Below are 11,909 nucleotides of genomic sequence, written 5' to 3' on the forward strand. Positions count from 1 at the left end.
GCGAGGTCCTTGCACCTGAAGGGGCTAACAGGGCTGGGACTCTTACTCACACAGTTTTCCCAGACTTGTTTGGATGGTGATTATCAGTAGAATGAGAGCAACATTTGTAGAATGAGAACAGCCTTTCATAGCTTACCAAGAAGTCTGTAACTATTTACTGAGATATGCTGTACTGAGAACTTGTCCTTCTGCTGTGTCTCTCCCTTAGAGATTAAGAGGAACAAAGAATACATTCCTCTTGACAGACCTCCTATTCAGTGTGTTGTGTATAAATAAGATTGTGTGGCTAATAAACTTCGCTTCAGTTCATCGAGAGAACTGGAGTCCTCCCGATCCCGCTTTCCTGTCTTTTTTTCTTTTCTCATTTCCCACCTCCCTACGTCAGCCCGGCTCAACCTTGTCAGGTTGGCCCTGACAATATCCCATGTTCAAAGGCTGTTAAATAACGTTGCTTACTCATATCTTCAGAAAAATACCACTTCTACTTTCGTGGCAAACAACCTGCTTCCTTATTTATATTGGTCTGGCCCTCTAGCAACTTCAGTATGAAATTATAGCTAATTTGCCTACAAACGTCAGGTGGTCATAATAATCGGTCACTCAGTGTATACCATGAGCACATGAAATTTTCCCCAGAACACAAGATTGGCCTAATATCTAAAAGATCAATTCATATAATGCACTATATTAATAGAGTAATAAAAAAAACCTGTATTATCATCTCAACCAAAACGGAAAAATAAAATCAAACAACCAACCATTATAAAAATAACCAAGGAATTAGGCTAAAGGGAATTTCTTCATCCCACTACATGGTAACAACATAAAACTTAGAGCTAGCATCGACCTATGAACCAGGAGATTATGGTTCAATTCCCGGTCAGGGCACATGCCAGGGTTGAAAGCTCCATCCCCCTGTGTGGGGTTTGCAGGAGGCAGCCAATCAACAATTCTCTCTCAGTATTGATGTTTCTATCTCTCCCTCTGCCTTTCTCTCTGAATTCAATAAAAACATATTAAAAAACAAAACAGAAATAAAAAAAAACCAATTCCATTTACAATAATAGCATAAAAATAAAATCACTGAAACATTGTACACTGAAAAATCATAAAAAGTTCCTTAGAAAAATTAAAGGAATTCTGAATAAATTAAGATGCAATCATAGATTGGAGGATTCAGTATTATTTAGAGGGTAATTCCAAACTGGTCTACAGATTCATTATATTCTCCACCAAAATCCCAACAAGCTTTTGAGTAAAAATTGACAAGCTAATCCTAAAATTTACATAGAAAAGTAGAAGAGGTATAATAATCACAACAATTTTGAAAAAGAACAAAGGAGGAGGACTTAACACTACTTGGTATTATAAACTTACTATAAAAGACTGTATGTTCTCACTTAAATATGGAATCTAAGATAGTCAAATTCCAAGAAAGAGAGAGCAGAATGGTGGCTGCCAGAGGCTTGGAGGGGGGGGAGGGGGGGAGTATTGGGGAAAATAAGGAAAATGGTCATAAGTTCTGGGGATCTAATGAATTGTATGGTGACCATAGAAAACAATACTGTATAACATACTTGAAAGTTACTGAGAGAACATCTCAAATTGTTATCACCACACACACATACACAAAAGGTAATTACTAGTATGTGATGTGATGGAGGTACTAACTAACCTTACTGTCATCATAATAAATATAGTTGGTATGAGTATAAACACAGATTAGCAAATCCAGAAATAAAACCTTGTATAGTATTTATGGTCATTTGATTTTCAAGAAGAGTGCCAAGACAAATCAATTGGAGAAGGATAGTCTTTCACCAAATGGTGCTTGGACAAATTAATATCCATATGCAAAAATTGGACTTACATCCTTATTATTGAACCATATTCAGAAATTAATTTTATATATGGTTCATAACTGAAAAGATTAAATGATTAGACTTCTAGAATAAAACATAGAAGAAAATTTTGGGGTTAAACTAAATGCTCAAAATATGTCATCAAAAACATTACCATAGAAATAAAATCAAGAAATGACTTCATTCAAATGGAAAGCTTTTGCTCTCCAAAAGGCATTATGAAGCAAATAAACAGAAAGTGATAGGCTGGCGAGGGGGGGAAGGGGGGAGTAACTGCAAGTCATTTATGTGATAATACATTGTATCATAAACACAAAAAAGTACTGTAAAAGTTCGCTTAGAACAGTAAATTTGTAAAGATGAAAGACTTAAACAACACTATCAACAAATTTTGACCTAATTGATACAAAGAAAAAGCACAATACACATTCTTTTCCTCAGCAACTAAAACATTTATCAAGATAGACATATTGTGGACCATAAAACAAATCTCAAATTTAAAAACATTCAAATCATACAAAGTATGTTCTCTGACTACAATGGAACTATTAAAAATCAGTAACAGAAAATTATTTGGAAAGATCTCAGATATTTGCAAACTAAATACCACACTTCTAAATAACCCATGGGTCAAAGAAATGAGCCAAAGTATAAGAATATTTTGAGCTGAATGAAAATGAAAACACAACATGTGCAAATTTAGGGGATATAGCTAAAGTAGTGCTAAGAGAGAAATGTATAGGACTAAATTCCTATATTAGAAAAAAAAAGTTTCAAACCAATTATCTCAGTTTCCACCTTGAGAAACTAAAGAACAGAGAAAGTAAAACCCAAAGTAAGCATGTATAATTAACAGAAGGTAACACGTGTAGGTATATGAGCCACTAATTCTTGTGAAATATGCTCTTTAATAATGTGGTTAATGTTTTTAAAGTTCACAGGTTTCACAGAAAGACAACCTAAATTCATTTGCAATGTAGCATGATAAAAATAGTTGGGAAATACTATGCTTCTACTTTCATGCATATAGTTGAAGGTAAAGAAAAATAATGTTATGAAGTTGTATTATCTTCACAGACTGCTGGTTAATTTGATCATGGAACAAGGTGAGTACAAAACAGGAAGCAAGGCAATTATCAAGACAATCACATATTATTAAGGGCACATAAACTTAAGACTACCTATTCCATCAATACAAATTCGAGTACAGAGGGTGCCTCTAACAGTGTTATGTTCTGAATTTGGAAGAGTGTGGCAGTAACAGCATAACAGTAACATTTACTTAGCTTTTATAATCAAAGGTGTTTTCCAGAAAACAAATCAAGACAGAGGTTTATATCTCTAGAACTACCTAGAACTACAAAGAAGCAATAAATTATAAGTTAAAAATCTTCTAAATGATTTTAAAAATCCCTTACCGGTATCTATGAACAAATATACCCTTAAAAATAGAGTTCATCATATTTTCGATTTCATCCTGATTTTCTTGTAGCTGAAATAAAAAATAAATCAATTAAAATGTTGATCATTTTATTTAGAACAGTGGTTTTTAACCTTTTTCATCTCACGGCGCACACAAACTATTAAAATTCTGCTGCACACCAAAAAAATTTTTTTCCCCCATCTGACAAAAAACAGGCATAATTTTGATTCATTCACACCGGATGGCTATTGTTGTGTTTGACAATCTCAGGGAAAATCGGTCAGTGCCCCTAACTAAATAGTCAGGTATTGCATGTTTTAAAAATTCTTGTGGCACACCAGAATGCCTCTTGAGGCCCACAGGTTAAAAATATCTGATTTATAATGAACAGTTCCAATTTTTTTAATAACTGGTTATTCTCATTTTGAATAATTATCAATCCTTTTTCTCACTTATTGTGCAATATGATATTACCAGTATTCTTGCATTATTTCTACAACTATACTAGTGGATTAAGAACTTCTCTCTCTTTCTTGACACTAAAAGGAGTAGTGCTAAAGTGGTGAGATTCCTATCTCCAAAATATCATTTGCTTTGGGAATAGTCCTCAATTTCTAACCTCTTTTGTCCAAACCAGGTCCTGGCTTGATTTTGCCTTTCTTGGCAACAGATCTCCCATGATTAACATACTTGCCACTGTAGAAGAAATTTCCTATTCTACCTAAGTATCCAAATATGACTTTACTATCTGATTAGCTCAAGACTTAGAGTAGGCCAAGTTCCCAGTACAGGAGGCATAATAGAAAGTAACAAGGTTCCTAGCCATCAGTGGTGGAATGTAGCAACAAAATAAAACACTACAGCAAAGATAATAAATTTCAGGCAACACTACTGATGAGAGTTAAAGTTTGAGTTTATTCACTGCTCAAAAGGAATAAAAACACTGATATAAAATTACATTCAATGCAATATTTCTTATTCTAATTTGTTTTGTATTAATACTCAGTGAAATACTGGCTTTAACTGCATACTCCAATGTGGTAAAACTCTCAGACTTATTCCTTCAGACTTTTCTTTTTAAATCCTCACTTGAGGATACGTTTTGTTTTTTAAAAAACATATTTTATTGATTTTTGTCAGAGAGGAAAGGAGAGGGATAGAGAGTTAGAAACATGGATGAGAGAGAAACATCAATCAGTTGCCTCCTGCACACTGGGGATGTGCCCACAACCAAGGTACATGCCCTTAACCGGAATCGAACCCGGGACCCTTGAGTCTGCGGGCTGATGCTCTATCCACTGAGCCAAACCGGTTAGGGCTGAGGATATGTTTTTATTGATTTTTAGAGAGACAGGAAAAAGAGAGAGAGAGACAGAGAAAGAGAGAGAGAGAGAGAGAGAGAGAGAGAGGGAGAGAGAGAGAGAATCATTGATTGGTTGCCTCCCACACATGCACCAACTAGGGATCAAACCACAACCCAGGTATGTGCCCTGACCTGGAATCGAATTCACAACCCCTTGGTATATGGGACTGAGCCACTCAATCAGAGCCAGATTTATTTTTTTTGCTGTATACTGTTTCAGGTTCGACTGAAATTAGAATAACTTTATGGTAAAGCATTTATAATATTGCAACTTACTTGTAAGTTACACTTTTCTTGCACTTATTATTAAAAAAAATTAATCTATAAGAAGTATATAGTTTGGTTAGTAGTACTTACTGAAGCCACAGTTCCAAAATTTACTCCCATAGTATTACAAATATAGTATGTGTTCTGAGTTGAATTGTACCCCTCAAAAATTCATATGCTAAAGTGCTAACCCTTGCTACATCAAACCTTATTTGTAATAGGGTGTGGCAGAGGTTGTAGGCTAAGATAGGGCCACACTAAAGTAGGGTGGCCCCATAATCCAATATGAGGGGTTTCTTTAGAAAAAGTAGAAAGTTAGAGACTTGCACACACACAAGGAGAAGGCCATGTGAAGACTGGAATTATCTTTGACTTATAGCCCATAGAACTCTGAGAAAAAAATTCCTTTTCTTTAAGCCACTCAGTCTGTGGTATCTATTACAGCAGCCCTAGCATGCTAATACAGAATGGATAATAATTTAATCATAAGCATGCTGCTTCTTATTGCCTGTTATAAGCCATTATGCATTGATAAAATTTTATAGCAATGTGATATTAATCCTTTTTCAAGTTAAAATATAGACTAATACTGTAGATGTAAAATTTTATTTTGTATTGAATAAAAATATTACCTATTAAAAATCTAGTTTAAGTAATTTTCAACACATATATGAAAATTTCATTGTGAAACTAAGACTGATCTTATTCACAAGAGTGCCTTATATATTTAGCTACTGTGTAGGCTTCGGCTTTCTCCTAGAAATGCAGGCTTTGCTGGCTCTTAGTTCTTACGTTAATACTTATCATGTTTTCTTTGGCCATAGCCTGATAATGTTTATGAGTTACCCTAACTCCCGTACCACCTGTTTTCAAAAGTAGAATTGTTCTGTGATTCTCTTCTGCCATTAGACAGCACTCAGATAATCACTGGCTGAATACTGTAGTTTCATTTTAAAACTTTGAGATAAAATAATATAATTTTAAAAAGTAAATTAAGAAAATACACAGTCTGTTTTACAGGGAATTAAAAAATCCAATATGATATATATTTCCTACACATTTACATAACATAAGAATTTCAGATATCATGAAACTTACCTCTTTGCGTTTCTGAAGTAGTAACTCCAACCTTTCATTGGCTCTTTTCCCAATCATTTTATTTCTTTCAGCTTCATACTGTTTCTGTGTATTATCCTGATAAATTCTGAGGTTTAAGGCAACATTCACCAAAGCAGTCATGAGCTTCATGGCTATGAAATAAAGGAAGACTATAGTATTCAACTATGAATCAGAACTTCATCCATAAGGTTACAAATTTATAATGGAAACAGATGAAAAGAATTTGTTTTATAATCCAGGCATAATTTAAGTTAAAAAGAAAAAGGAAAATTATTTTATAGAGGTTGTCATCGTACTCTGAAACAGTGTCACTAGAGTTTGGCTCATTAACCTTTCCCACTTATAAACAGCCTCATCCTACTAACCATCAGCAGGACGGATTTAGATACTATCTTCTACAACCCATCTCCTGAGTCCTCAAATATGCACACCTTAGTGAGAACATACTAATCAAAACTATTCTTCTGACCACCAGTTCTGTATATACAATTGCTTCCTTAATACCTTTATTAGGTAGATGCATCAATCAGTTCATGATCTGTACCCCGAAGATGGATCCTCTGCTTGTATTGCTCATCTCAGTGAATGGCATAACATAACCTCTAACCCCTGAAAAAAAGACTGATCCTACCAATCTCGTTAAATTCATTAAAAATGTATTCTGTGAATTTCTGACTGACCTATTTTCCCTAGTCATAGTGTTAACATACTTTTAAATGTTCACTTGTATTTGTAAGTCCTGTTAAATATTTTCAAAATTCTTTTCAAGTGCTCTGAGAAACAGGTAAGACAAAAACCTTAAACTTTTGTCTATTCATATTTATATTCATTATTGAGATGGTGAAAATGTAGAAAATATTGGTAGAGAAATAAGAGGGGTGGTGTTGATAAAATAATTTCCTTCATTTATTTAAGGTTATTCACCTGCAAAAACAAATGTTCAGTTATAAAAAATGAACTGATCAGTGTTTTGGAAAAATTGATCCACTTATCTTCATATCCAAACTAAATATCCAAAACTAAATATGAGCATGCATTTCTTTTAAAATGTCACTATTTCCCTTTAAATACATATATAAACATCTATACTAATAAAAGGGTAATACTCTAATTAGACCGGACATCTTCCAGACAATCTTCTGGACAAAGCCACGGTGGTGGGGCCGAGGCAGAGGTGGTTAGGGGTGATCAGGTTGGCAGGGGAGGGCAGTTAGGGGCATCAGGCCAGCAGGCAGAGTGATTAGGGGCGACAGGCAGGCAGGCAGATGAGCAGTTAGGAGGGTGATCAAGTCGGCAAGGGAGCAGTTAGGGGGCAATCAGGCTGGCAGGCAGAGGTGGTTAGGGGTGATCAGGCAGGTGAACGGTTAGGAGCCAGTGGTCCTGGATTGCAGTTGGACATCCCCTGAGGGGTTCCGGATTGGAGAGGGTGCAGGCCAGGCTGAGGAACGCCCCCCCCCGCCCACCAATCCCCCTGCCAATACATGAATTTCATGCACTGGGCCTCTAGTATATACAGAATGCTATATCTCTACCTACCTACCTATCTTCTCTTTCTCTCTCTCTCTCTCTCTCTCTCTCTCACTGTTATTCTGAAACTCTATCTACATTTTGGCTAACTCTGTGTTAATAGTGATTGCTACTGCCCTTAAATCAAAATATAAGACATAAATCCTGAAAACAAATGTATTAAAGTTAGAGTCCATTTAGAAATGTATTTAATGAAAATGTTTTCTTTTTCCTGAGATACAATGTCTCAATACAGTGAGAAATATTCTGTTTCAAAATATAGGCTAGTAATTTTATAGCATTTTACACATTGTGAGCAGACTATCTGATAATATTATGAAGGTTAAAAGCACTTTTCAAATTAATCTGTATAAAAAAGGAAAAGAGCTAAAGAACATGAGGGAACTGTGGCATTCAAACTGCCCAAGTCAGGGATAATAGTTTAACAGAGCATGTCCTGAGCATACAAAGTCTTACCCAATGAAGCTTACTTTACTATATACTTCTAGTTCTCTAAAACAAAGTGACTTGAAGATCAAGGAGTTGGAAAGCATTAAAATTAACACCAACCCTGGCTGGAATTCACCAGTGGAAGCTGAGATACATATTTTCTTGAATTTAATAGCTTTTGCTTCCAACTATGTATCTCTTTGTGAACCTAGATCCCAAACTCCAACTGTCATTATGTAATGACTTGCCACCCATCCTAGTTATATATAAACAAAATAAATCAACACACTAAAACAATGAAAAAATGCAAAATAATCAAAACATTTTCAGAAAAGTATTAGATATAATATAGTAGTATTTACTGAGACAAAGTATTTATGAATCTGTACACATATACTTCATTAAAATTTTTATTTAACATACCACCAACACATAGCAAATAAATAGCTACTAAAGAAAGACTTCCAACTTAAAGACATAGATACAACATTGAGATTGTTATGTCTAATTGAGTCTACTAAAAAAAAGGACTCATTTCTGCATAGTGTGAGCACTAATTACATTTTACTGGCATTTCTAACAGAACCATTTTATAAATGAATAATCATATGGGAGTTCAGGCTGAATTGTTACATGGGCTCTTAAGTGCCTTCTCCTTGTCAACCAAAAAGAATACTTCATTTATCCTTCGAATTTTAACTGTTGACTACTACTTGTTCTAGTTCTATAGAATGGTAAACTTGTGCTACTCAGAAGTGTAGTTTGCAAAAAACGGCTTGTTACCACTTCAATTTAAGTACAAATTTAAAAGTAAGTTTTTAGAAATGTTTGTAATAATTTGACAGAGTAACCTTAATAATGAAATGACACTAAAACTATTTATTTTGAAAATAATTGTATTATATTTTACAAGTACTAGATTATAACAGGTTGGTAATTTAAAAACTAGTCTTTCACCACAGAGAGTTCAAGAAGCACTTAATTGCTTCCCCATTCATTGGTCAACCCAACATATGCTGAGTACTGGAAGTAAAAAAGTGCACAGAAAAAAAGAAAAAAAGTGCACAAGACAGTACCTGCCCTCATATTTTTTACTCCCTAGTGAGAATAAACAAACAGATAATATATAAATGAAAAATAGTCAGATAATGAAAATATCTATCAAGAAAACTAAAGTATGGTTTTAAAAAAGTATAGTAAAAGGATAATGAGTAAAGAGGATGGTCAGGCAAGAAGGCCTCTTTGAAGAGCTCATGTTTAAGCATGAAGGGAGTGAAAAAGCATGTATAACAGAACAGTGTTCCAAAGGTAATGAGGTAAATTGTTATGAGGGCACTCATAAAAGAGAAAAGTGGTTAGTGTGGCTAAAGCATAGAAATAGGCAGGAGATGAGGTTGAAGCAAAAAATCAAGGGGCCACATTATAAGGGTTCTACTAGGATCAAATAAGATCTCATGATTAAATCTAAGTGAGGTAAGATCCACTGGAAAATTTGAGGTGAGAAATATTCTGATTTACATTCTAAACTTCTGTGTAAACAGGCTATAGAACAGTAAAAGGAGAAAAAGAGAGAACAAATAGTACACCGGAGAGCTGAAAATACAGGGTATCCCCACCCCCCTAAAAGTATACATACTATAATAGCTGATAGCTCAATTTTGAAAATAAGTCCTGGCTGATTTGGTTCAGTGGTTAGAGTGTAGGCCCTGAGGCTGGAAGGTCTCAGGATAGATTCTGGGTCAAAGGCATGTACCTTGGGTGCAGGTTCAATCCCCGGATCTGGTCAGGGCATGAGCGGGAAGCAACCAATCAATGTGTCTCTAACAACGAAATGTTTCTCTCTCTCTCTTCCCTCCTTCCCCATCCCTTCCACTCTCTCTAAAAATCAAAGAAATATCCTCACTCCTCAGGTGAGGATTAAAAAATAAATAAAAACAGATTAAAAGAAAATGAAATGTACTGTAATAAACACTGCCTTTATAATTATTCAAACTGAGTGTATATAAATTTTTGGGGGACACCCTATATTTTGATGAATGGTTGCAATGATGACTAGATTTTGGCCTTGAGCAACTCAGTAAAGCAAAGTTAGCTTGGATATAAGTTGTAGTAATAGGTACAGAAAAATGTTTAGATGTGAAATATATTTTGAAGGTAGAACTATAATATAATAGACTAAAGGCCTGGTGCATGAAATTTGTGCATGGGGGTTCGGGGGTGGGTGGGGATGGGTCCCTTCAGGGGATGTCCGACTTGCCTCTTGCAATCCGAGACCACTGGCTCCTAACTGCTCACCTGCCTGCCTGATTGCCCCTAACCCCTCTGCCTGCCTACCTGATTGCCCCTAACCACTTCTACCTGCCTGCCTGATCGCCCCTTACTGCTGCCCTACTGGCCTGATTGCCTCTAACCGCCTCTGCCTTGCCCCGCACCCAGGATTCACTCCTCTGGCCGGTCACAGGCATCCAGGACCTGGGTTTCCCTCCCTCTGGCCGGCCACAAACACCCAAGACCCAGGCCGGCCGCAGCTGCAGGGAACTGTGGGTGGGTGGCTTTGCCTAGGCCACAGCCGCAGGCACCCGGGACCACGGAGCATACAGCTTCTTCCTCTCCCAGACCACAAGCGCAGGTGCAGTTGCTAGTGCCCGGGACCGCGGGGCATGCGGCTTGTCCTCTCCCGGGCTGCAGCCTGGCTGGTCCCTATTCCTCTCTCACAAGCTCATTTGTGCCTGGCTGGTCCCCATTCCTCTCTCCCCAGTGTTGAATGTCTGAGCCTTTATGGCATGAGGGTGTGAGGGCATGATGACCACCACCCCCCTTCCTTTTGCACGAGTTCATTTGTGCCTGGCTGGTCCCCATTCCTCTCTCCCCATTGTTGAGCGTCTGAGCAGTTACGGTGCAAGGGCGCGAGGACCATTTGAATATTAGCTCTTTACTATACAGGATTATAATGTAGGAATTGAGATAAATAGAAAATGCAAGAAGAGAATTTTTGTGGTTATTAGGTATCTACTAGTAAGTAGAAAAGTCTAGTAGATATAACATTTGGAAGTCATCATCAAAGATATTGGTATTTAGACAGAAAAACTGGATGGCACATCCATCCAATGGTTAGCTATTCAGCCATTAGGAAAAAGTGGCATGATTTTGTGTGCTGTAAAGAAAAGCCCACCAAGTTACTTGTTTATGTGGAAGGGTGGGAGCAAGATGCCTGTCAATGTGTATATTATGCTAGTATTTATGCAAAAGGAATGTGTTTTTTATTTTTATGTGCCACTCTTCTAAGCTCTTTATACGTACCTGTCCATTTACACTTCACAACTCTATCAAGTACTATAATTATCTTTTTAAAAATAATTTCCCCTTTATTGAATAAGATGTTACAAATGTATCCTTATCCCCCCAATCCTGCCCCTCCCCCTAACCCCCTGTTGTCCACATCCATCACTTATGCTTATATGCATGCATACAAGTCCTTTGGTTGATCTTTCCCCCTCACCCCCACCCTCCCTTGCTTTCCCTCTGAGTTCTGAGCATCTGATCGATGCTTCTGTCTCTACATCTGTTTTTGTTCATCGGTTTATGTTGTTCATTATAATCCACAAATGAGTGAGAGCATGTGATATTTATCTTTCTCTGACTGACTTATTTCACTTAGCATAATGCTCTCCAGCTCCATCCATGCTGTTGCAAATGGTAGGAGTTCCTTCCTCTTTACAGCTGCATAGTATTCCATTGTGTAGCTGTACCAAAGTTTTCTTAATCCATTCATCTGCTGAAGGGCTCTTAGGCTGATTCCAAATATTAGCTATTGTAAATTGTGCTGCTATGAACATAGGGATGCATATATCCTTTCTGATTGGTGTTTCTGGTTTCTTGGGATATATTCCTAGAAGTGCGATCACTGGGTCAAATGGAT

General features: G+C 36.6%; 1 protein-coding gene across 9 annotated transcripts in view; it reads right to left on the reverse strand.

Moving 5' to 3' along the window:
* The window catches only part of STAG1 (stromal antigen 1), a 336,264-nt gene that overhangs the window by 130,760 nt on the left and 193,595 nt on the right, over positions 1 to 11,909 (reverse strand). For 8 of the 9 annotated variants that reach the window (XM_006759813.2, XM_006759812.2, XM_015561382.1 and 5 more), the window contains 2 exons: positions 6,014 to 6,165; positions 3,281 to 3,354 (listed from right to left, as the gene is read on the reverse strand). In XM_006759813.2, coding sequence (XP_006759876.1) covers positions 3,281 to 3,354; positions 6,014 to 6,165 — 226 coding nt within the window. Of the gene's footprint in view, positions 1 to 3,280; positions 3,355 to 6,013; positions 6,166 to 6,538; positions 6,634 to 11,909 lie in introns of those variants that run through there. The other variant, XM_015561387.1, reaches the window with a different exon arrangement.

This window comes from Myotis davidii, unplaced genomic scaffold (genome assembly GCF_000327345.1).
Source record: "Myotis davidii unplaced genomic scaffold, ASM32734v1 scaffold415, whole genome shotgun sequence".
NCBI lineage: Eukaryota > Metazoa > Chordata > Mammalia > Chiroptera > Vespertilionidae > Myotis > Myotis davidii.